The sequence below is a fragment of the Danio rerio genome, chromosome 25, assembly GCF_049306965.1.
Source record: "Danio rerio strain Tuebingen ecotype United States chromosome 25, GRCz12tu, whole genome shotgun sequence".
Lineage (NCBI taxonomy): Eukaryota > Metazoa > Chordata > Actinopteri > Cypriniformes > Danionidae > Danio > Danio rerio.
In genome coordinates, this window is record NC_133200.1 from 9524249 (window position 1) to 9551998 (window position 27750).

Below are 27750 nucleotides of genomic sequence, written 5' to 3' on the forward strand. Positions count from 1 at the left end.
GTTTTCCTGAAGGTAAATACCAAAAAATAACGCAACTGTAAACAGCAGTCGCTATTGTCGGATCTCATATGAAGTAAGACATCGCGATGACCTGTGTAGGTGCTGTAGTGCTGCGGTAAATTTTGAAGCCATTCCCCTTCACACTCGATTTTAAGGGCGAAGAATTGGGATTGGGCCTAAAAGACCTGTAATAGGTGTGACAGACGAATGAGACGTCCAAAACATGCAGTGTTGGTGGTCCTTCGGGAACGTGGTTGAGAAGCACGGTTATAATAGACAGTGGATCTTTTTTCTTAAGAAATTTTAAGGTCATTATGCTAATGCTGACTGAAATGCATTTTAACATTATCCTATAATAACAATAACCTGTAAAAAAACAAATCTTAACTATGCATTAGCCTAACCCTAACTAACTTAAAACAAATCTGAACCTGCTACAATGTGCCTGACAAAATTTTATATATATATATATATATATATATATATATATATATATATATATATATATATATATATATATATATATATATATATATATATATATATGTATATATATATGTATATATATATATATATATATATATATATATATATATATATATATATATATATATATATATGTATATATATATGTATATATATATGTATATATATATATATATATATATATATATATATATATATATATATRTRTATATATATATATATATATATATATATATATATATATATATGTATATATATATATATATGTATATATATATATATATATATATATATATATATATGTATATATATATATATATATATATATATATATATATATATATATATATATATATGTATATATATATATATATATATATATATATGTATATATATGTATATATATATATATATGTATATATGTATATATATATATATGTATATATGTATATATATATATATGTATATATGTATGTATATATGTATATATATATATATATATATATATATATATATATATATATATATATGTATATGTATATGTATATGTATATGTATATATATATATATATATATATATATATATATATATATATATATATATATGTATATATATGTATATGTATATATATGTATATATATATATATATATATGTATATATATATATATATATATATATATATATATATATATATATATATATGTGTGTGTGTGTGTGTGTGTGTGTGTGTGTATATATACACACACACACACACACACACACAAATGTTTGTGATTCTGTATGATGTAAAAGCCACAGTTTTATTGTAAAACCAACCAGACCCAGTTTTAATATGCGTCTCTTTAAATGCAAATGACTTGCTGCTTCCACTCCCTTTTACAGAAGAGGGCGGTACCTTGACAACAAAACAGGCATATATTTTAAAGCCATGCTGTATTCTGACGCAGACATGAATTGCCACAAAGTCACATGAGTTCTAAAAGTTCTCTTTCATGGCAACTAGTCAAATAGACACAGGGTTATGTCAAAAATATGCAAATTACACTATACTGGATATGTTTGAAAATGAAAATAGTTAAGGAAGAATCACATTTATCATTCATTCATTTTCCTTCGGCTTAGTCTCTGATTTATCAGAGGTCACCACAGTGGAATGAACCGCCAACAATTCCAGCATATGTTTTATCCACCAGATGCACTTCCAGCAACACACAGTACTGGAAAACACCCATACACTCTCACATTCAAACACACACACATACACTACATCTAATTTTAGTTTACCCAATTCACTTATAGTGGGGGAAAGCGGAGCACCCGGAGGAAACCCACGCCAACATGGAGAACATGCAAACTCCACACAGATATGCCAACTGACCCAACCTGGACCCGAACCAGCGACCTTCTTGATGTGAGGCGACAGTGCTAACCACTGAGCCACTGTGCTGCCTATCACATTAATCAATAAAATAGATATATGAATGAATAGCATTTCTTCTTGGCGACAACACACTTCTGACACAGCTAATCCTCGGGAGTTATAGACATTTCCTATAAGAAAACTCAGTCACACACACTGTAAAACCCCAAAAATTAAGCTAACTCAAACCATTTGAGGAAACCGATTGCAACAAACCATTTAAGCTCAAAAACTAATTCTAATGAGTACTGTGAACTTAATCTATTTGAGTAAACGAAGCAATTTGAGCACAGTAAAACCCAATAAATGAAGAGAACTCAAACCAACTGAGTACTGTAAAACCCAATAAGTTAAGGCAACTCAAACCATTTTAGTTTAAAAAACGAATCTATATGAGTACTGTGAACTAACTCCGTTTAAGTTGAAGTAATGAGGTATTTAATTTACTCCTTACCTTCAACACTGAGTTCAAAACTCTTCAATTGTGTAGAATTAACTTTCGGTTCATTTTGAGTTAACTACACTCATTTTATAAAGTTAACTGTTGGGCTTTACAGTGCAGTGGAGTGAGTTCAGAAGCCGTGTTTAGTTTTATATATAATGACTCCCTTTGAAGTGACATCACACACTAAAACAAGCTGATATGACCCCTTTAATGCAATTTTGTTTCCTGGCTGACTGATAAAAACCTGCACACCCTGAACTGGCATGAGCTGATTTCTCTAATTGGAGCCTGGCTGCAATGTGGGCTTCAGAGGAGAGATCTCTTCATGCATACCAAAATATTGCTGTCCAGTATTAGCGTGAGCATTATGGGAAGTGTAATTTCAGCCAGTGGCCTGTAGGAGGCCCTCTTTGGTTAATCATGAGAGCTTTGTAAAAAGCTCCAGGGAAAGAATCACATTAGGATCAGTGCGTTTCAAAGCTGGCAAGTGTGTAATAACACTTAATGGGCTTTAGAGTTTATACACGCCGGCTGATTTGAATAATATATCTATTTTTTTTTTTTTTACTCAAATCGTTGCCTGAAAGATTTAAAATAGTTAATAATAGATATTAATAGACATCATATACCCCACCCCTTGGGTTTCCCACCATTACACGCCTTCCTCATGCCTTTCTCTTTGTGCTTGCTCATTCACTCATCATCATGTCTTTCTCTCCTCATGCATGCAGCCTGCTGGCTCCTATGCCAAAGTCACCAACATGCTAAACAAAATCATTGCTGGTATTTTAGGAGACGGCCAGGAAGAGGTAACCTCACTGCAGCGGTGGAGAGTAGCACTCTAGCAATTTCCGAGAGCCCTAGTTCGGCTTGTTACCATAGCAACAAGTGACAGGTTTCCACCTGGATTAAGAGGCCAAAGGTCTCTTCCTGTCTGCTATCTGTACCTGTGCTGCTGTGCCCTCAAAGCAGTGATATAGCATGAGAAGATGGCAGCCTGTAGAGGAGTAGGATGTACAAACCTGTATTCGGGAGGGGAAAAAAAAAGTTGGGAAGTTTTGTAAAATGCACTGAAATCAAGAATCTGTGGTTTGAATAGATTCTCTGTAACTTGTATTTAATTGATACGACTAGAGAAGACTTCCAGTGTTTTCATTAACAAACGTGAGCATGTCTTGTAAACACAAACAATTATATTTTGCTTAAAAAAAATTTAAATGGAGGCTAATAAATGTAAAAAAGGTTGTAGAATATCCAAATTCAACTTCTATGAAGCTTTCCACAATATGCAGGTGAGCTGGTAATGTGTGATGGCTTCATGTTTGGGTATATCCTGTGAAATTACAGGTGCAGTAGGTGATTGTCTTCAGAAGCATTTGGTTGTGCTGGTTGAAAGTCTCTTCACATTCCAATAGTAATGATAAAGGTAAATTATGTAAATGTATTTATATGTATTTTTGGTAATACTTTATTTTGATGGTCCATTTGAGTATTAGTAGACTGCCTGCTTAATATCTGCTAATAAACGGACTATAAGAAACTTTGCAAGTACATGTTAACTTGCACTAACCCCAACCTAACAATACTTATCTAATGAGAATTAGTTGGCATGTAGATGCAATGTAACTAAAATTAAACAAACGGACTATCAAAAAAAGTTTGAGCATTTTTTTATATCCTGACTAAGGCATAAGACAAAAAAATGTTCGTTCAATTAAACTTTGTCAGGCCGATAATTCACATAATACAGATAAGTAGCCCAAACTGTCTGTCAGCAAATGTAGATTTGTACATCTGCGCACCACTGTTTACACAAATCCACCGTTTGTGCGTGCACACGAGAGAGTGACAGTGGTAAAAACAAATATTGGATCAATATTTCGGTGTTACTTTTGCACAGTGGAGGAAGTATGACACCTGACAGCCTGTCTTCATGTTTCAGTTGAAATGATGTCAAACACCGAATAAAAAATGCCCATTTCAAAGCACTTCATGGGAACTTTAAGCTACAAGGACAAATTTTATTATTATTTTATAAAAAAAATTATTAAAATATTAAGTTCCATAAAGACCTTTTTCCGTAAATATATCAAAATATAATTTTTGATCGGTAATATGCATTAAGGTCATAATTTCGACGAACTTTAAAGACATTTTTCTTAACATTTTAATTTTTGTTGAACCTGCAGATTCCATATTTTCAAATAGTTGTCTCTTATACTAGATACTTTTCTACCCTAACGAACCATGAATCAATAGAAAGCCTACAGTGGGGAAAATAAGTATTGAAAACCATTAAGAAATCTAAAAACCAAAGAAATCCATATATCCATATAAATATAGCAAATTAGTTAACAAATGAAGTTATGTGTAATAAAATGAAATGATGTAAAATATTGAACACATGAAGAAAGGGAGGTGTAAAAAGGCAGTGAAAGCCCAGACAGCAACTGAAATCTCTCAGTAATTCTTCAGCAACCCTCTGGCCATCATTGTAAATTAATAGTAGCTGCTTCAGTCCAACATTTACATTTTCAGGATGATGAAGATAAAACCAGGGTGGACATTTCAGCTGGACAATGATCCAAAATGCAGCTAATGAGACTCAAATGCTTTCAGAGAAGGAAAGTCATGCTGTAGAATGGCCCAGCCAATCACCTGACTTGACTTCAATAGAGAATACAAATTAAAGCTCAGACTTGATAGACGAGACCCGCAGAACCATCAAGATTTTTACACTCTGTTGAAGTCTGTGGAAAAACTCACACCTGAGCAATTCATGCGACTTCAGTCTCCATATAAGAGTCGTCTTTAAGCTGCCATCACCAAAAAAGCCTTTTATATGAAATATTAAATATGTTTCAGTAGTTCAACACTTGTGCCATTTAATTGTTATTACACATAATTGATTTTCAGATTTGTTTTGTTTTATTTTTATGTTTGTATTGTTTGCTTTTACCAAAATCCGATTTAGTATCATGTCAACAGCTCCTTTAGAAATATTATTCCCAGGAAAAACATGATGTGTTCAATACTTATTTTCCCCGCTGTATCCATTCAGTTTCCAGATGAATATAAATCTCAATTTCAAAAAACTGACTCTGTGATCCATGGTCACAAATGAGCATCTCAATCTCAATCTCCTTCGGGGCTCATCATTTTGTGGTAAAATTCATGAGAGGATTGTCAACAATGACAGCAGAAATCATTCTCAATGCAAAAATTGCAAAGAAGTCTTTCACCAGCGACTATAAATCATGTTGTGGGACGCTTCATGGAATCCAGATAACTGCACAGATCTCAGTGTGTGCAACACAATGCAGGAAACCTCAGCTGAATAAGCTCGACCTTTGAGCCCTCAGATGGCAATGCATAAAATACAGTCATTCTGTGGCGTTAAACAAAACCACATGGGCTTAGAAAAACCCCTGTCATTGAACAGCCTCAGGTGCATCAAGAAATACAGCATACATCTTTGTTAGCGAAGTAGAAAGCTACACTGTACATCAGCTCTGTGCAGTGAAGGCATTATGGCTTCTCAGGGTCAGAGAGTCAAAAAAAGACTTGCTGCTTTCAGGTCCATGTTTCACTTTGATTCTGAAAAACATGGATGTATAGATCTCAATCTTAAAGAACAAAGCAACCAAATGCAAACAATTTTCATGGTATAAAGGTGTAGAAATCTTGGAGTGCCACTTGATCGGATTCAAGACCTGTGAAGAGATGATGCCAACCCTACAAGGACTTAAAGAGATGAAGCCAAACCTAAAAGCACTTGAAGAGATTATGCCAACCATGTGAGCTCTTCAAGAATAACAATCACACTTCATTGAACATGTATTATTAGCATCAGTATTAGTATTAGACTGCAGCTCTGCACAAGAAGTGTGGCCGGAAAAAAAATGGTTGTGCCCTCTCAAGGTTTTTATTTTTTATTTTTCCTTCACTTTCGTCAATTGGTGAAGGTTGTTCCTCGCCACTGGCTCGCATGGTTTAGGACTTAAATGGATGGATTTGCTCTTCAGTGTTTGGACTTTCATTAGTGAAAATAAACTGAACTGAACTATAGCGCGTTTACATTGTAGATTGTGTCAAAGCAGTTTAACAGTCTAGTACATTGAATCTGTGTCTGTCCAGTTTTCAGAATCGAAATGTACTTCAGTGTGGCTTAATTTTCACTGCTGAAAGTCCAAACACTGAAGAGCAAATCCATCAATGCGCAGTTTTACAGGTGCCCAACCAAGCAAGCAAGTGGCGACAGTGGAAAGGAACAAACTTCACCAATTGACAAAAGTGAAGGAAAAACCTAGAAAGAAACCGGGCTCAGTTGGGCACAACCACTTCTCCTCTGGCCAAACTTTTTGTGCAGAGCTGCAATCTAGGCGCTGGAGAATGCTGGACGTCCATTGTGGAGAACTCCAGGTGTAAGTAGTTCACCGGCTTGTTTTAAGGCTGGCCCACGGAATCAATGCGAAGACTCGTCGCCCTCTGGGGTCTTTCAGAAATCTGTCTCATGCTTTCCACTTCTTCATGACCACCACAATATCTGCTCAGGATATGGCCGGGTCCAGAATTATGGATACCCTAACATACTGCCTTTAATGTGACGTCTTTCATGGGAAGTATATGGTTATTAGATAAAGTCTCATTCTGAATGTACGGCGTGGTTTCATAGGCATGGCCTGAATGTGCTTGACCATCCAGATCTGTCTCCTATTGAACATCTATGAAACATCATGCAATTGAGGATCACACAACGATGACCATGAATTGTTGAGCATCTCAAGTCTGGTATCTGGTATTGTTGAGCATCTCAAGTCTGATATCTGGTATTGTTGAGCATCTCAAGTCTGATATTTAGTATTGTTGAGCATCTCAAGTCTGGTATCTGGTATTGTTGAGCATCTCAAATCTGATATCTGGTATTGTTGAGCATCTCAAGTCTGATATCTAGTATTGTTGAGCATCTAAAGTCTGGTATCTGGTATTGTTGAGCATCTTAAGTCTGGAATCTGGTATTGTTGAGCATCTCAAGTCTGATATCTAGTATTGTTGAGCATCTCAAGTCTGATATCTAGTATTGTTGAGCATCTCAAGTCTGATATCTGGTATTGTTGAGCATCTCAAGTCTGATATCTGGTATTGTTGAGCATCTCAAGTCTGATATCTGGTATTGTTGAGCATCTCAAGTCTGATATCTAGTATTGTTGAGCATCTAAAGTCTGGTATCTGGTATTGTTGAGCATCTTAAGTCTGGTATCTGGTATTGTTGAGCATCTCAAGTCTGATATCTAGTATTGTTGAGCATCTTAAGTCTGATATCTAGTATTGTTGAGCATCTCAAGTCTGATATCTAGTATTGTTGAGCATCTAAAGTATGGTATCTGGTATTGCTGAGCATCTCAAGTCTGTTATCTGGTATTGTTGAGCATCTCAATCTGGTATCTGGTATTGTTGAGCATCTTAATCTGGTTTCTGGTATTACTGAGCATCTCATGTCTGCTTTCTGGTATCTGGTATTGTTGAGCATCTCAAGTCTGAAAATAATTTGCTTGTAAAACTTAATTCCTACTCAAGTAAACGTAATAACTAAAAGGAACAACATTGAAATCAGATGGTGTTTATATTATATATATATATATATATATATATATATATATATATATATATATATATATATATATATATATATATATATATAATTGTAAGTCGCTTTGGACAAAATCATCTGCTAAATGACTATGTAAATGGGAAATATATACAGAATACCCTATGGTTGATAAACACTGGAAATCCTTTCTTTGTAATTCTATCAATTAAGTAAAGCCTAAAGGTGTAGTTCACCCAATAATTGTAATTCTGCTAGCATTTATTCAGCTCTGACTTGTTGGAAATCCTTTTGAGTTTCTTTTATTGAACACAATTGACTAAAGCGTCCATTGACTACCATAGTCATTTGTTTCCTACTATAGAAGTCAATGTGTGCCAGCAACCAGCACTCTTCATTAGTTTTAAATTGAAGAAAGAACCTCAAAAAACCACATGAGGGGGAATAATTGATGATGGAATTTCATCTTCCCTTTAACAAGAATTTTACTGCATTTTACAAAATGCCCGGACCATATTGTAACGTTGCTTTATAGATGTAGAATGTGTATTGAGCTTGTGTTAATACCCTACAGTCACCCCAGTGTGTTACGTAAATAATAGAAGTCAATGGATTGTGGTTTTAGAAGTCAATAGAAGTCAATGGACTGTGGTTTTACTTGCATGTTGTCCTGAAGCATGTCTGTATCTTCCAGCCGGTGGACAGCAGACCGGTCAGCTTCCCGTCTCTGCTCAGTCACATGACCTCCACCATCCTCAACCATGAGGTGCTGGCACTGCCCGTGTTGCCCAGGAAACATGGCGTGCCACCCATGCGAACCTTCGCCCCATTGGCTGGCACTCTGCCCTGCGACTTCCACCTGCTGAACCTCAGGAGCATCCAAAGCCCGGTAAATGAAAGCCCTGAGAGGAAAAAAATAGTGTGTCAGTATCGATTTCGGCTGCTGTGAAACTGATGAGGACTTGAGTTCGTAATGAGAAAAAAAAAACGTTCAGACTTCAAGTGTTGTGGATCTTGTGGTCCGCTGGTTTTTATTGTGGATGTGTTTTGAGGAGGGGGGGGGTTGCTTTTTATTGACTTTTATTTGGTTTTCTATTATTCTTTTTTCCAGCAGGACGCTCACTCTCCATCTCCCTATATGGCTTTGCTGCTGCACAGACTGGGTTTGGACTGTGGTCTGGAGCCGCAGAATCCTGGTTTCAACTGCACCACCACACAAGGCCAGGTCAGTGTCCTTTTTAAACAAAACATATGCAGCATATATATTTATGTGCCAACGGCCAGTTGTTTATAAATAATCAGGTACTAATCAGGGCCAATTATACCATATCAAAATCAGGCATCAAATTTTCTTGTTTAAAATGGCTTTGATTGACAATATTAACACTTTTGTGCACTGCACTTGAACTTATAGTCATTATATACAAGGTAATGTGCCGTGAGTTAACATCCTAATAACCTACCGTAAACGAAGATGCTGTAATAAACGTATTATTCATGTTACATTTACATTAACTAATGCAACCTTTTTTAATGTTGCTATATACCTTTTATTTCATTTAAAATATTCCATGTATTCTAAAATCACATTTGGAAATGTGGAAAATGGTCACCTTGTTTTTGGCATTTATTATAAACTGTATTTTGACGTTTATTATATACTATGTAAAAAACAAGGTACCCATTTTCCACATGTCCAAATTTTGCATTTGTTAAAAATAACTGTTGTGGAATTAAAATATCAAAACATACATGAAGTTTCATTGTCGTTCAGTGTAACATTTATGCAAACATGAAAAAAAAAAACATACTTTGTCTTAAGCCGTGGTCACACTGCACTTTTCGCCCTATAGACGTTCGTTTATACGCATGCAAATGCGACAGACCGGATTCAGAATCTAAAGATGTCTGACATTATTTTGTGGTATAAATTACATTGGGCGTCTCCTGTGAACCATGGTAAAAATATATGATAGCTGTTATTCTTTGCTCAAAAAAAACATGCATTTTTGATGACTGAAAATATATGAAGCTGTCAAACCTTTTTTAAAGAGCCCCTATTATGCATTAAAAAGGTCATTATTTTTGGTTTTGGGGTCTCCAACGACAGGCTGATGAGCATGCAAGGTCAAAAAGCACTTTCATTGTCTTATATTATGCATTTATTTTGACGTAATTATCCCAGCGACTCCCAAACAATTTGTGCACTCCTTTGTGCGATGCTAATCTGCGCTGATTGGTCTGATGACCCAGTCTGTTGTGATTGGTCAACTGTGTTAAGCACGAGACAGAGAGAAATGCCCTTGATGGCTTATCAACAATTTTGAAGTAGTCAGAGTGCAAAGTGTACATACCTGCCAACACTATCGTATTTCGTCTATGTGTGAAAGTCTTAAGCTGCGGTCACACTGGACTTTTCTCCCCATAGACTTCCTTTCATATGCATGCGAATGCATCCGACCGGAAACGCAGGGTCATGCGTCAAGTATTTCAGGTCGCTTCGGTGCAAAATTCAAGCTTGGTGAACTCTGACCTGCGAAATCGAATTACTTGACTGCGTGAGACAATCGAGGATCAAAACATGACCTCCCCTCTGGACAGAAATTTGAAACATGGAGGAATCGCTAGCTTTTTTTAAATGTCTAATCATCTTGTTTAATCCCGCCTCTTTTTGCAGCGCCGCACGACAGAATTTTGCATGCTCAAACTCTAGTGTGACCGCAGCTTAACTAGCCAGTTGAGTGAGCACACTTTCGTTCTGCCCAATCAGAATTGCGCAATCCAACTGTGCGGTTCCCCCACAATAAAAAACAAACAGGAAAGCGCGGACAATTAGGATAATGGTGTCTTCTGCTTCAGAAGCATTAATAGACAAATGAATATCATCAGGACATTGGAAATATGGGAATATTTTGGTTTCAAAGTCACAGACACCAAACAAAAACAGGCCGTTTTTAAGAGCTGTCGCAGAATTGTTTCCAGATTTTGACAGATTATTGTGCTGAAGCTTGTCTACAAAATTAAATCGCAAATCAAAACGCAATCGCAATATCTGTCAAAAAACAAAAACGCGATTAGATATTTTCCACAAAACGCACAGCCCTACTTTAAACTCAACACTAATAATGCATATGCTTTTTAGTAGCACTTTACAATGATGATCCATTTGTTAATGTTAGTTGATGTAGTTACCAACATGATTAAACAACGAACAATACATGACAGTATTTATTTATCTTTGTTACTTAATAGAAATAGTCATTCATTGTTAGTTCTTATTAACTAACAGTTTAGCTAATGTAAACAAGCAAATGATGCATTAATAAATGTTAAAGTATGATTAATAAATCCTGCACAAGTCTTGTTCGTTATTAGTTTATGCTATGCTACAACCTTATTGTAAAGCGTCATCGGACTCTCAATACATTTAAACAACTTTTCCAACTACACCTACCCCATATTGCTTTTGATTTGAGTCATGTTCAGCTAAAACATGTGTGGATGCTTTTAGTTTTGCCTTAGAAATGTGTGGATGCTTTTTTGTAGGTCTGAAAGGGGCTATATTTAGTCCTTCTGAATCTGAGTCTGTGATCTCTCTCTTTCATAGCTCTCCGTTTCTGGGCTGTTCCGTGGGCTGGATCTCCAGCTCCTGCAGCCCATGTCTCTGTCTCTGATGCACTCTCAGCCTCCGCTCTCTAACGACTCCTCCGTCAGTCTGGATCCAATGGAGATCTCCGCCTACAAGCTCAAGCTGTGCTAGAACCATGCTGCTCCAGAACCGGGCTCTCCGGGTGGACCCTTGGAACCTGTGCGAAAGCATAGAGATGAGCAATTGGATGAGCAGCGAACTCTTTTCTGAGATGGTTGATCCACTTAATGTATCCAAATCAACATGAAGGCGCTCGATATAGGGGAGACATAAAAACAGAGCGTTCCAGCCAAAGTCAGATTTGGTAGCCGGGCAGGGTGTTGAGATAAGAATGTCCGCACATGTTTTTGTTTTGTTTTTTGGGGAGATTTTATCAAGCAGAGCGCTGATCGGTCAACATTTTCTTAATCCAGCAGTGCCGACCATTGTTTTTTCTTGTTTCCTTTTTGTCTTTGGCTGGAACTTGCTGACCGTTTCTCATTCTTTCTTTTTATATATCGTCCCTGGAGTTCGTACTATATGTAAATAGTCTCCAAAAAGCTACACAAACACACACAGCTGGATCTATACAAAACTGTGGGACTCAGTGCAATATGGGAAGCTTCTCTTTGGCGGTTTTTCTTTCTCCGTTTCCGTTTTCCACTCCTCAGGCCTTGGAAGCTACGCTTGAATCTGTCTCATTGTTTGAGCTCACGCCGTTCTTTTCATTTCTTTATCTCTCTACTGTGTGGACGATTCTGCCTACACTCGGCGGTCGTGTGTGTTTTTTTTTCTTTCTTTCTATGAATGTCAATCACCACGCTCGGCCTGTGAAGGCTGTCAATGCTGCGGCATTTACAGATCTCTTTCATTACGACTTGCAACACTTTGACAGCGAAAGATGTCCGTGAGCCTGTGGCAGTCAAGGGCTGTGGCTTGCTGTCATTGGTTGGTTATTTAGTACGTTACGACTCAAAATCACCAATCGTTTCCCTTGACATGTTCTGTTAATGAAAACATCCGCAATACATTTCTGACCATCAATCTGGCACAGCAGAATCCCACTGAATGTGTGCTCGGTCATTTTGTATGCAGCCTTTTTGGGGACCAGATTTCCGAGTTATGCAGAGTTGGTCTTATTTCAAGACTTGGATCAGTCTACGAGCTTACCTAGACTTCAATACATGTGCTAGATAAACAGTATTTTCAGGTCATCGCAGCTTGTATCCAGTTGTACAGGTACCATTGCGGGTATCTTAAAGCTCCCGGGCTCATATTTAGACAATTTCCCCACACGAAAATGCGTTTATGCCTTATCCGGTGGTAGGAAACCCATTCGTGATGTGTAGCAGAGCCATCTCAGTCGTCTCGTCTGGCTTTTGTCTGCGGCGTTCAGGTCTTTCGTCAATTGGTTATTTAGTATGTTTTGACTTTTCCATCTTCTGTTAACTAATGACCTAGCTGTGGGTTGGTTATTTTGACCATTTTCCCATAATCTGGCATAGCGGCAATCCATAAAATGAGCGCTTTGATTGGTTGTTTGGTAGGTTATGACTCTTCCTTCTCCATCTTCTGTTAGCAAATACTGAACAAGAAGCGGATTAACAGCAATTCACTGAATGTGCGCATTGTCGTACTAATATTTGAGCCTTTTTAAATTTAGTTTGGAATCAAATATCTAACATATGTCATATTTCATCTTAGATCAGTCTACAGGCTTACCCAAACATTGGTAAATTCAATAGATATACAGTCATTTTCAGTTAATCACAGCTTGAATATCATTATAAAGGTTCCAGTGTTGGTATCTTTGGGCATCTGCACTCAGATTTAGCCAATTTTCCCCACACAAGAACCCATTTAGGGCTTATCTGGTTGTAGGAAACCCAGTCGTGATGTGAAGCAGAGCCATCTGTCATCTCGTCTGGTTTTGTCTGCAGTGTTCAGGTCTTTCGTTGATTTTTTTATTTAGTAGGTTTTGACTTTTCCAGCTTCTGTTAACTAATATTAAAGTAGCTGTGGAGTTTCCAAAACACTTTTCTTGCTGTATTATTTGGACCATTTTTCCATAATCTGGCATAGATAATCTTTGTCGTACTAATATTTGAGCCTTTATAAATTTAGTTTGGGATCCGACGTCCAACACATGCAGCGTTACTTGTCTTATTTCATATTAGATCAGTCTACAGGCTTATCCAAACATTGGTAAATTCAATAGATTTACAGTTATTTTCAAGTAATCGCAGTTGAATATGATTATAAAGGTTCCAGTGTTGGTATCTTTGGGCATCTGAACTCAGATTTAGCCAATTTTCCCCACACAAAAACCCATTTAAGGCTTATCTGGTTGTAGGAAACCCATTCGTGATGTGAAGCAGAGCCATCTGTCATCTCGTCTGGTTTTGTCTGCAGTGTTCAGGTCTTTCGTTGATTAATTATTTGGTAGATTGTGACTTTTCCTTTTCCATCTTCTGTTAACTAATATTAAACTAGCTTGGGAGTATCTAAAACACTTCTTGTTTTGTAATTTGGACGATTTTCCCATAATCTGGCATAGCAGCAATCCACAAAATGTGCACTTTCATTGGTTGTTTGGTAGGTTATGACTCTTCCTTCTCCATCTTCTGGTAACATATACTGAACTAGCTGCGGATTAACAGCAATTCATAGATTGTGCGCATTGTCGTACTAATATTTGAGCCTTTTTAAATTTAGTATGGGATTAAATATCCAACATATGCAGCGTTACTTGCCATGTTTCATCTTAGATCAGTCTACAGGCTTACCCAAACATTGGTAAATTCAATAGATTTACAGTCATTTTCAGTTAATCACAGCTTGAATATCATTATAAAGGTACCAGTGTTGGTATCTTTGGGCATCTGCACTCAGATTTAGCCAATTTTCCCCACATAAAAACCCATTTAGGGCTTATCTGGTTGTAGGAAACCCAGCCGTGATGTGTAGCAGAGCCATCTCATTCGTCTCGTCTGGTTTTGTCTGCAGTGTTCAGGTCTTTCGTTGATTAATTATTTGTTAGATTGTGACTTTTCCCTTTCCATCTTCTGTTAACTAATATTAAACTAGCTGTGGAGTATCCAAAACACTTTTCTTATTTAATTATTTGGACCATTTTCCCATAATCTGGCATAGGTAATCATCTTTGTCTTACTAATATTTGAGCCTTTATAATTTTAGTTTGGGATCCGATGTCCAACACATGCAGCGTTACTTGTCTTATTTTATCTTATCAGTCTACAGGCTTACTCAAACATCCAAACATTGGTAAATTCAATAGATATACAGTATTTTCAGGTAATCTCAGCTCGAATATGATTGTAAAGGTACCAGTGGTGGTATCTGCTCTCAGATTTAGCCAATTTCCCCACTCAAAAACCCATTTAGGGCTTATCTGGTTGTAGGAAACCCATTCGTGATGTGTAGCAGAGCCATCTCAGTCGTCCCTTCTGGCTATTTGTCTGTCGCCTCGGACAATTTCCAGCATAAAATTTCTGCTGTCTTGTCTGTCTTGTCAGCTCGTCGTGTCGTCTCGCCCAGGAAAACCTGCACTGCTCTCTCTCTCTGATTGAAATAACAGAACAAGAATACTCCCACTTCTCTGACTCCAGCCTGATTATCTCTGTGTAGCGCACCACGTCCATTTACATCAGTCAGGCCATCAGGCGGCTTCTCCTGCTAATCAAGTTCCCGGAGTAGCATCTTATCAGGAAGATAATTCCCCCGCAGGAGGAACTCCCAGTACGGGAGTGCCAAACGTCTGTCCGATTGCTTTGGAAGAGATTCAGGCTCGCTCGCTGCTGTAATTCGGTCTGATTCATCTTCCCCGTCTGTGCATTTCACATATATGCTTTCCATTCTGACACCTCTTATTGTTAGATGTCCTTTATTTTTGTGGTATGTTCTGAGATGGAAATCACTTCCTTTTTTTGTGTTACTTTAGAAAATGGAGAGGTTAATTTATTGTTTGGTTTTGTTTATTTTTGGAGTGCGTTCATAAAAAAAATGACTCGTAAACGCAAATGCAAAGACATTAAAGTGGACGTTTAATAAAGATCACACATGGAGAAAAGCTAAAAGCGGTTGTGTTTGATATGTTGTGTTCTAGGGCAAGTCACATTGCGATAATTTGGTTTGCTGCGATATGAATATAATTTCACCTGATGATTTGAAGAGGTTTATTTAGAAATATTTCATTTATTTAGATCAGGGGTGGCCACATTTTTCTTATGAAGGGCCAAAAACCAATCCTGATTGATTGGATGTGGGTTGAATACCAGACTGAATATATCACAACGTATTATATTAAATTTGCCATGGGTGATTTCCTTATTTACTTGCTAATATTAATATTAAATAACTAAACGTTGCTTTAAATCATATTAACTAATGTAGTATTATTTTTAGCATTTTATAATTAACTTATTACAGTAAAAACAATCTCATTTAAAACACAATGGAGTTCAGTGCTGAAAACTCGAGTCTGCCTTGATTTGCTCGTTGATGTCTTGTGAAGTTGACAGTTTTTACATTTTAAAAGTCTGATTCATTTACTATATTTCATTTCTGTTGGCTTTTTTTGTAGCTCAGCAATAAAACAAAGATACAAACGCGCAGGGTATATGAAGGAACCCTAAAGGTAATTTCAAAACCTTTTTAAGACTTTTTAAAGACCTTCTCAGAATATTTGGAGACCTCATCGCCACTTAAGTTCTAATCGGGATCAGAACTTTAACTTAATAAGCAGTTATTAATAAACAGTTGTAGTTAAATAAATCAACGGAGAACAACCATGCAGATAAACTCGGAAGAAACAAAGCTTGAAAGAATAAATTACGTGTTTTTTTTTTAGAGGCTTCAGCCACTGTTTAAACTCATCCTTCTCCAATTAGGAGTAGGCAAACAGACTTTTTCCCATTTTGCTGTCTGTTTCGCTCTATGGTTTCGCTACATGTGGAGAGTGTCACATCACCTTCCCACGTTTGTCACAAATTATGTGACATCCCCCAGAACCAATCTTGTGGATCGTGGAAAAATAAATATGTTTATGCTTTTTTTTTGGAGTCAAACACTTGAACAAAATGTAAAACTTTTTAATACCTTTTAAATTACTTAATTTTTTCATAATTGATTTATCAACTTTTAATACTTTTTAAGAGCCCTTGGACACCCGGAAAGTATTACTTAAAAATCAAAACAACTATCTCTGTCAGAGAAATTCACCCCAACCGCCTCCCCATCATTCTCCCCCTCTTTTCAGATGGCATGGTGGGCCAAATCAAAGGCTACCATGGGCCAATTTAGTCCCGCAAGCCCTAGTTTGGGCATCTATGATTTAGATCGACTGGGATTATGAAGTCTTTTTGTTCTAAGATGCGGTGCACCATAAAATAAAATAAATTACAAGTATATATAATTATGACATAGCAAAACTAAAAGTTAAATACCAGTGCTTTATGGTTTTCTGGAGAATCTAACAGTATTCAAGTACAGAAATTGAACAATCAAACGTCAAAAAAAAAAAAACATGCTCAACATAATATTTATTTTATCTTTATCTTTTAAGCTTTTTTAAATAATCTAATCTTGCATAAGACTTGCAGATACCAGTGCTGGGTGTAATTAATTACAACAAAGTGACTTTTCTACAGAAATGGTAATGTACAATACCTGACAAAAGCCTTGTCGTTGATCTCAGTTGTAAGAGCAACAAATGATAACTTGACTTCTAGTTGATCATGTGGAAAAGTGGCAGAAGGTCGATTTTTCTGATGAATCATGTTGAGCTGCATCCAAGTCATCACTGATACTGCAGAAGACCTACTGGAACCCACATGCACCCAAGATTCTCAGAGATATTCAGTCAAGTTTGGTAAAGAAAAAATCATGGTTTGGGATTACATTCAGTATGGGGGAGTGCAAGAGATCTGCAGGGTGGATGGCAACATCAACAGCCTAAGGTATCAAGACATTTGTGCTGCCCATTACATTACAAACCACAGGAAAGGGTCTTCAGCAGGATAGCGCTCCTTCCCATACTTCAGCCTCCACATCAAAGCTCCTGCCTGCAAAGAAGGTCAAGGTGCTCCAGGATTGGCCAGCCCAGTCACCGGATATAAACATTATTGAGCATGTCTGGGACAAGATGAAGGAGGAGGCATTGAACATGTATGCAAAGTATCTTGATGAACTCTGAAAGTCCTGCAAGAACGCTTTCTCTGCCGTTCTTGACTTTATTCAATTCAGCTTTATTTGTATAGCGCTTTTACAATGTAGATTTATCATTAAGTGATTTGAGTCATTGTAGAGATTCATGGATGCAGTCCTCCAAGCTCATGCAAGTCATACACAATATTCATTATTTTTTCACTGCAGCATGACTTTATATTCTATTCTGTACATTATTTCTGTTAAGTGACAAGACTTTTGTCTAAGCAAAGTCAGACCTTAGTGTCTTAATTAAAAAATTAAAAATCAAGCCATGATTATATTTTATTTTAGTGAAATAAGCGTAATCTAGAGGCCTTTGCCTTTCATATTAGCCACTTCTGATACCAAATGATCAACTAAAACTCACGTTATTACTTGTTGTTCCTAAAATTTGGATAGGCGACAAGACTGCTGTCAGGTTGTGTAAGTGATTACTTTTCATTTTTAGGTAATTTATTGTTTGTTTAAATACTGTTCAAAGCATTAATTTATTTTCTTTTCGGCTTAGTCCCTTTATTAATCAGGGGTCGCCACAGCGGAATGAACCGTCAACTTATCCAGCATAGCGCAGCGGATGCCCTTCCAGCTGCAACCCATCACTGGAAAACTTGCTGGCAAAACTATTGACAGAAAGTCAGAAATTCATGTCAGTGTTATGGTACGTATGAAATAGACCATAGACCAATCATAACTTGATGTTAAAACCGCTATTATTTATCAATATGTGGCTCTTTTTGGATTCTGGGAAGCTCTAGAAATTTAAAATGTAAAACCGGAAATATGTTGGGACCATTGTTATTGTTTACATATAGTAAAACGGTCTATAGTGTCATCGCTTTGAAATGTTTTGATACAAGTTAATGCTTTAAAGTGCTACATTTTTTTTAAAGCTAGAAGGTCCTGTTTGGCTCAGATTTAAAGAATTAAGAGTTTAATTTCTATTGTCCACTGTATGCGGCCTTGAGATTTATAGTGCTTTTATGTCTTGAATTTTAAATTGTGTTAAGAAAATTAATATAATTAATTATTGAATAACTGAGTAACATTTCAGACACAGTAATTAAAATCTCACTTAAATACAGTTTTATTGATGTAATTAATTACTTTTTTTAAGTAACTTACCCAACACTGGCAGATCCACACATTGCGATATCGATGCTCCAATGATATATTGTTCAGCCCTGTATTCTGATATAGATGTCATTGCAGTGCTATGAATGGCAGACAGGGGGCAGTAGGGAGTTGTCTGCCATCTATTGTGGCTGAGAGGCGTGGGGTGTGAAATGTAGTTCAGTTAACAAAAGCTCACAGGAGAAGCTGCTTTTTACATTTAAACACCCCTTCGCGATAGCCGGGATATCGGGTACTTATTTACCAGACAGCCTTTGGAGAGGCTGAAAGAAAACCCGCCGTTGTCCTTTCACAGAGCTGACAGCTCTACTGAAGTCAGGCTCTTTTAGTTGTTGTTGTTGTTTGTATGTTTTTTTAGATGCCCTTTCACGCTCAGCCGAGACCAAGATTGGGTTTCCCTCCACATCAGACGGGGTTTGTGCGCTAAAAGGGCGACTTGCTCCATGAGCCCAGACATTTGAGAAAGAGGCCATTCTTCTTAATAAGTCTGAGGGCTGAGACGGCAATAAAACTCAATCTCGCCGATGACGACTTTAATAAGATGAGAGAGCCGCTGATAGAGATGGAGACGCTTTTGAGGGATTAGTTGAGACAAAGATGAAAATTCTGTCAGATTTACCCCACGTTCTGCGACTTCATTTCAGAGGTGGAGCACGGAAGGAGATGCTTTGAAGAATGTTCCAGCTGCACTTCCACATGCAGCGATGTGAATATGGAGACTGTGAGAAGACAATCTTTAAAAGTGATCAACAACTCTGAGTAATTCAGGGGCGGACTGGGACCATAAATCAGCCCTGGCACTGTAGCCATATTACCACACCGCCACAGCCCCATACACAGACACGCACATTTACTACTTATATTGGTGCACAGATGGTGAAATAATATATGCACTACCATATTTAATAGATATTTAAACATTTAATGTATGTGACTGGAACAAAAACAACTCATTTATAACAAATTTATACATGCAATTATTTCATTCATTCATTTTCTTGTCGGCTTAGTCCCTTTATTAATCTGGGATTGCCACAGCGGAATGAACCGCCAATTTATCCAGCATATGTTTTACGCAGCAGATACCCTCTAAGCTGCAACCCACTGGGAAACCCCTACACACACACACACACATTCATTTACATGCACTACGGACAATTAAGCCTACCCAATTCACCTATAGCACATGTGTTTGGACTTGTCAGGGAAACCAGGAGAAAATCCACGAGAACATGCAAACTCCACGCAGAAACACCAACTAACTCAGCCGAGGCTTGAAATAACAACCTTCTTGTGCCCCTGCGCTGTGCCCTTTCGACACTATTTCAATTAATTTTATGCATTTGGCAGCGTCTGATTTTAAAGACTTTTTTTTTTTTTTGCTTTCTCTAGACTTTTCGGCAACACCTTTTCTTTTTTACGGTCCATCTCTAACAATTAGCTTGTGTTGCACTTACTGTTTATTTGACATTCTTGACAGATTTTGATTATGTCTGCGTAACCTCTAATTGGGTCAGCCCATCCTAAAACCAGCCGATCATTGTCGATTGGGCCAATGCTTAACATTTATTATCATTATTACTAGTATCATCATCATAATACTCATATTTTGAAAGAGATTAAAGCTGCCTGCATGTAAAACAACACATATAACAAAAAAAAAAAAATAATTAAAAAAATAGCTGACCGGCCCACATTTAAAGATTGGTCCGGCCCTTCTGGCATTTGCCAGAATTGCCAGATGGCCAGTCCGCCCCTGGAGTAATTCATAACTGTATTCTGAAATGTCATCTAAAATGACCATCGACGACTTCAAGGACAACACATACACGAGTACGCTTCATTAAACACTGGTGATGTGACGTTGTGCACCGAGGCTTTGAAGCATGTATCAAAAAAATTATACTTCATGCAGTGAAGCAGTGTGCCGGAGCTTGATTCGTTTTGCTTCGAATTTTGATTCAAAGGTTTAAACACCCTTGTGGGTTTGTAAAGTGTATAGGGAGAGATTAGGCGTCGATTACATACATTTCTACTGTTTCAAATCCCTGCACCAGTCCCACGCCCCAGTAATTAAAGTAAAATACAATACTAATTTATAGTAAAAAGCTTTTGAACCATACTAAAGTGTATTATTTACAGTTATTTTTAAAGAAGGCCACTGCATATTCTAGTATAGTATGTAACGGAGGTGAGCTAGCAAGTGCAGCCCAAAAGCCTCACTCCCTTAGTCTCCTACTTAGAGCAGGGATGCCCGAACTCAGTCCTGGAGGGCGGGTGTCCTGCAAAGTTATGTTCTAACCCCCAATCAGACACACCTGGGCTAGCCAATTGAGCTCTTACTAGGCTTTCTAGAAACATCTGTGCAGGTGTGTTGAGGCAAGTTAGAGCTACAATCTGCAGGACACCAGCCCTCCAGGACCGAGTCTGGACACCCCTGACTAAGCATTTGCATCCCTTCCAGGAATCGCCAGTTCTATCCTTGCTAGGAACGAGTGGGTGGGTGTAGGAGCATATGAATACTATAAATGTAAACACTTCTGAATACCTTGTGTTTTACTACAGTCATCAGTGGTGTATGTAAACATACCTCATACTGTATGTAAAAAGCTACAGTATTTGAGGAATGAGTTTATTATTGTTTGCATTACTACATGAATGAGTTGGTCGGTTGTGAACATTTGACATTTTTGCAAAACAGTGCTTTCCCACTCTATATCCAGCCAAGGTCCTCATCGAGCTCTGAATTGGAAAGCTTCGAGTAACAAATCTTTTCATGATACAATTTAGTTGAATGATTCACTGGTTCAGAAAGCTTCATTTCACCATCACTAATAAACACGTACACATAGACATCTCCTGTATACCTGACAGAAGTCGTGCCGCCTATCTAAGTTTTAGGAACAACAGGTAATAACTTGACTTCTAGTTGATCATTTGGTATCAGAAGTGGCTTATATGAAATGAAAAGGCCTCTAGATTACGCTTATTTCACCAAAATAAAATATGATCATGCCTTGATTACTAATTATTTAGTTAGGACAGTAATGTCTGACTTTGCTTAGACAAAAGTCTTGTCCCTAAACAGAAATAATGTACAGAATAGAATATGAAGTTGATGGTGAATGAATATTGTGTATGACTCATGAGCTTGGACGACTGCATCCTTACATCTCTGCAATGACTCAAATCACTTATTAATAAAGTCATCTGGAATGGCAGAGAAAGCGTTCTTGCAGGACTCCCAGAGATCATCAAGATACTTTGGATTCATCTTCAATGCCTCCTCCTTCATCTCACCCCAGACATGAACATTATTGAGCATGCATTGACTGGGCTGGCCAATCCTGGAGCACCTTAACCTTCTTTGTTTGGAGGAACTTTGATGTGGAGGCTGAAGTATGAGGAGCGCTCTCCTGCTGAAGAATTTGCCCTCTCCTGTGGTTTGTAATGTAATGGGCAGCACAAATGTCTTGATATCTCAGGATGTTAATGTTGCCATCCACTCTGCAGATCTCTTGCATTCCCCATACTGAATGTAACCCCAAACCATGATTTTTCCTTCACCAAACTTGACTGATTTTTGTAAGAATCTTGAGTCCATGCAGGTTCCAGTAGGTCTTCTGCAGTATCTGAGATGACTGGGATGCAGTTTAACAGATGATTCACCTGAAAAATAGACTTTCTGCCACTTTTCCACATGATCAACTAGAAGTCAACTTATTATTTGTTGCTCTTACTGAAATCGACGACAACTTTTGTCAGACATTGTAGACTTATGATTTCGTTGTGCGCTAAATCCGATATTTTGGTGAAAAGCCACGAGGAAACTTCTCATGTGATAATGCTTCAGCTTAGTTAATAATGGATTTAAAAACGCTTCTCAAACTTTATCAGACTACACAATAATGTCATGACAACATACCCTTTAGATGGAAATAACTGCGCATTCGGAGGCATTGTCAGAATGATTAAAATAAAGTTTTCATCAGCCAACTGGCACTAGCAGTTTATATTCTTGCCAATGCTTTTATTCTCATTCGGTGCATGGCATGTGTTAATTGTAGACACTGTTTATCATTATAAAGTTGATGTTTATTAGTGTCAGCAGCGGTTTTGTCATGTAATGCTTGAAAAGCTTCGACTCTGGTGGTTTGTCTGTATAGCTACTACCTTTGTAGCTTAATAACTTTTAAAACAGTGTAATATGGGTGGCTCAGTGGTTAGCACTGTTGCCTCACAGCAAGAAGGTTGCTGATTTGAGTCCCGACTGGGCCAGTTTGCTTTTCTGTGTGGAGTTTGCATGTTCTCCCCGTGTTCGTGTGGGTTTCGTTCGTGTCCGGACAAGTCTAAACACATATAGGTGAATTTAAAAAACTAAATTGGTCGTAGTGTATGTGTGTGAAGGAGTGTGTATGGGTGTTTCCCAGTAATGGGTTGTGGCTGGAAGGGCATCCACCGTGTAAAACATATACTGGATAAGTTAGTGGTTCATTCTGCTGTGGCGATCCCTGATTATTAAAGGGACTAAGCTGAAAAGAAACTGAATGAAATTGTCCGTAGTGTGTGTGTGAATGAGAATGTATGGATCCTTTCCAGTACTGGGTTACCTCAGGAAGGCCATCCACTGTGTAAATGCTGGATAAGTTGGTGGTTCATTCCACTGTGGCGACCCCTGATGAATAAAGGGACTAAACTGAAGGAAAATAAATGAATAGTATTAGTGGCACATGTTTATCATTCTTGGTGTAAAGGGCGATTTAAAATTCCTAATTTTTGGGAACAAAGGTTGTATGGTACTTTTGAAAATGGCAGCATGAACATTATTCAAAACATCTTATACACTCCACAGAAATACCCATTCCCCTGCAAAAAGATCAAAGCATTTTTGTGAGTAAGCAAATAAACGATGGGCTTATTACTGAATTAAGCTGAATTGAAAAGCAGCTCATCTGATATTCTCATTGAAGTGTTGAATAAACATACTCACACCAGCTCCCGTATATATATTTCACTTCAGATGCTTCAGTTCAAACAAACCAGCACCACCTACTCCTCCTGAATGCCAGCAGATCTTTTTTATTATTATACTTTCTTCTGTTCTTCTTTTCTCAGAGAATGACAAACACATTATTCATTCATTCATTTTCTTTTCGGCTTAGTCCCTTTATCAATCCGGGGTCACCACAGTGGAATGAACCGTCAACTTATCCAGCATATGTTTTACGTAGGGGATGGCCTTCAAGCTGCAACCCATCTCTGGGTTGCACCCATACACTTTCATTCACACACATACACTATGGACAATTTTAGCTTACCCAGTTCACCTGTACCGCATGTCTTTGGACTTGTGGGGGAAACCGGAGCACCTGGAGGAAACCCACACGAATGCAGGGAGAACATGCAAACCCCACACAGAAATGCAAACTAACATAAGCCAGAAAATAAGCTTTTTTTTTTTACACTGCAACTGTTGATCAAAAGTAAAAATTGCTAATTGGACCTCTTCCCAACACGGAAAACCAACAATCAGGAATGCATGATTATATGGTGTCTTTGCAATCCAAAAATATTATATAATGAAAGTCAATGGGGCAAAAACAGCCACTAACAAAAGGGTAGTCAATTTACCCAAAGTGAACTAAGTTTTTGAAAACTTTCAAAGCATTTTCCCAAAATATCTGTCAAAATACGTTTTGGCACCAAAAATCATTTCATTGTCCTGAAACGTTGATTATGGACTGAGCACCGGAATGGTGTGTAGACCCTATTGGAACAGCTTCGTCTTCTTCTTCTCCACCTGTGGAATGAATCGCGATTTTAAGTGTCTGAACATGCCAGAAAACTCACAAAACTTTGTACGCCCTGGAAGTGGCAACAATTTACGTTTGTATGCATCTTTGATGGACGACTCTGATTCAAGCACACATACGAAAATTGCCACACACATCAAACATGCCTAAACCTACAAAAAAAAGTCTCAAAATCTCAAACCCAACAGGAAGTCTGATATTTGTAACTTCCTGTGCCGAAAAAGTTTTTTTGGCATTTCCAGGTGTTGTATGTTAACGACCTCCTCCTAGGGATTTAATCAGATCAACACCAAAATTGGCTATTGCCTTGGCGATGTTAAATTGCGAAGATCTACAGTTTTCGTTGATTGGTGTGTCTGTGGCGGCTTCACAAACTTTGACTATTCGCCACGAAACAGGACGTTGTTATAACTCAGGCATGCGTTATCCGATTTGCCTCAAAATTCACACGTTTGATGAGTCCTGACCTGAACATATTTACATGCCAATATCCAGTTACAGTTATAGGGCCAACTGCTGGTAACAGGAAGTGACATGTTTTACAGTGTAACAAACTCCTCCCACAAATTTTATCACATCAAATGTTCCATGGCTGCATCCGAAACCGCCTACTACTCAGTAGGTACTGCATTTGAATTTAAACGTACTACTCGGCCGTTAGAAAAGTACGTTCTATACAGTATGAATTTGAAAAGTATGAATGGAATTCGGATGTACTACATCCGCCATTTTGTCATGGTCACATGACCTACCTGCGTCAATTGTGTCGCTTTACTCCCATTCATGAATTCGCTCGCGGGGCATCATGGGATAGCGCAGCGTGCATGAGATGCGCACTCTAGAATCTCGCCGGAAGTAGTAAGTCATCCGGGTACTTCTCGCATACTGATTTTCGAATTCTATGAATTCGGACATACTACTCGGCTCGCATACTGATTTTAGCGTACTATATAGTATGGAAGTATGCGGTTTCGGACGCAGCCCATTAGTTTAGTTCAAAGGCCTTTGTGATGCTAAATTGTGAAGATCTAGAGTTTTCGCCGAAGGGCGTTTCAGTGGCGGACAAAGTTCAGTGTTTCACCATGAAGGAGGAAGAACTTATAACTCAGCCAAACTATGTCTGATCTGCCTGAAAATTCACAGGCTCGATGAAATTCCTCTCCTTAAGACATATACATGCCAATATTGAGTCACAGTTATAGCGCCACCTGCTGATAGAAGGAAGTTTGGCATAAACCTGTGATTTTCTAAGTTTTTTTTATGTATATCAGCATAAATTATTATTGTCCACTGTTCTCTGTCATCCTAAGGACACCGGGTGGCCGTGAGCCCGGTTGTGAGGTCCCTTTCATCGCTGCTTGCAGCTTTAAATGTTTCCATTGTGCTGCGCTATTTTTGTTTTTGTGGTCTCTATTTCGAGACCTCTAAAGACTGTGCAGCACCATTGATGGGGATCCAAGACCTGCAAAGACATGATGCCAACCACTGAGGATTCAAGGACAACACATACACAATACACTTCATTAAACTTACACATACACATCACTCATATGCTATAAAATAGCAAGTTAATTATGTCTGTATAATAACTTAAATTTGATTGCTTTAGCTTAATTTAATTAATGCAACAATGTGCGACTTTTGTAAAGCTGCTTTGTAGCAATAATTAAAAATAAAAACTTTACAAATAAACTTGAATTGAATTGAAACCCAGAGAAATCTGTAGCCAAATCAAGACTCAATATTACCCCAGGGTGGAAGAAAACATCCCCAACAGCACACAAGGGTTAAGAAATTGAGGAAAATCAAAGGTGCAGATGTAAAAATACAACAGGGCAAACTGACATCAGTACTTATTAGTCGAAGAGAGCCATTTGTTGCATTAGTAGTCTGACAGCGAATCAGCGTTGGTGGAAATATAGTCCTATATTTTCTTAGAAGAGCAGTGAAGATGAGAAACAACATGACACCGCTCTCACGAGTAGCCGGACCATCCATATTTCTGCCTTATTGCTTGATTAGTATGTGCACAGCCGCCTCAGTCTCACTTATAATGCCAAGTAGGCAGAAGCTTCCAGTGTTGAATATGAGATCCCGTTTCCTCCCAGCTGAACTAATTATGGAAAGCATTTTAAATGTGCCATTTCCATAAACTAGATCTCTCCTCCCTCTTCAGGGAGCTGGAAAGAAAAACTTTTTTTTCCCCCTTCTTCCTGTGCCGTCATGGAAATATGTTATGCTTAGGCCGTCCTATGAAGAACGCATGAAATATTGATGACCGCCCACTGCAGGAGTCATGTCGAGAAGTGCATAACGTTCATGTTGTTAATTTACACTGATCGAATATGTGTGGGTCTCAATGTGAATGACGGCAAATTGGCATCAATAAAAAAGCAAACATTCCATCAGATGTTCAAGTACTTTTAAATATCGTTCAATAAACATGAACGCAACAGATGTTTGTTATTAATTTAATAACTGCGCAAATGACAGGACTGGCAAACGCTTTAATGCGGTGCCGAAAGATCTGATGGAATGACTCATCGTGTGCTGTTTTAACATCTAATAGACAGCATTTAAAAGGGGGTGGTTTACCCAGAAATGAAAATCTAGTGTTGGTTTACTCTCCCGCAGGCCATCTAACATTTAGATGACTTTATTATTCAGTAGTACATTAAAGAAGACTTTTCTTTTTCTTTTTTTTTTATTGCTGTGGTCTTTGATAATTCATTATTCATTTTTATCCAGCTTAGTCGCTATTTCAGAAGGCGCCACAGTGGGATGAACCACTAACTATTCCAGTATTTATAGTTTTTGTATACTGCGGTTGGTTTTTGTGACAGAAAGTTCTCAAAGTGAAGTTTATTCATAAACTAATTTCGAGAGGAGCACGTGATTACGATTGAACACGGCTGGTTCTGCATTAGAATGCATGATCCACCAATCAGGCCATTCCTAACCCACTATAAAGAGCCAGGGCTTTTTCACT

At 37.8% G+C, this 27750-nt stretch overlaps 1 protein-coding gene across 25 annotated transcripts in view; it reads left to right on the top strand.

The window, feature by feature from the left end:
- The window catches only part of man2a2 (mannosidase, alpha, class 2A, member 2), an 80163-nt gene extending 64477 nt beyond the window's left edge, over positions 1-15686 (top strand). For 9 of the 25 annotated variants that reach the window (XR_012400225.1, XR_012400228.1, XR_012400227.1 and 6 more), the window contains 4 exons: positions 8656-8850; positions 9073-9186; positions 11569-13272; positions 13734-15686. Coding sequence is in view for 13 of the 25 variants with exons in the window: in XM_073942810.1 (XP_073798911.1) it covers positions 3085-3162; positions 8656-8850; positions 9073-9186; positions 11569-11721 (540 nt within the window). In the remaining 12 variants the exon portion in view is untranslated. Of the gene's footprint in view, positions 1-3084; positions 3163-8655; positions 8851-9072; positions 9187-11568 lie in introns of all 25 variants that reach the window. The other 16 variants (XM_073942813.1, XM_073942815.1, XM_073942812.1 and 13 more) reach the window with 4 other exon arrangements.
- The last annotated feature ends 12064 nt before the right edge of the window (positions 15687-27750 follow it).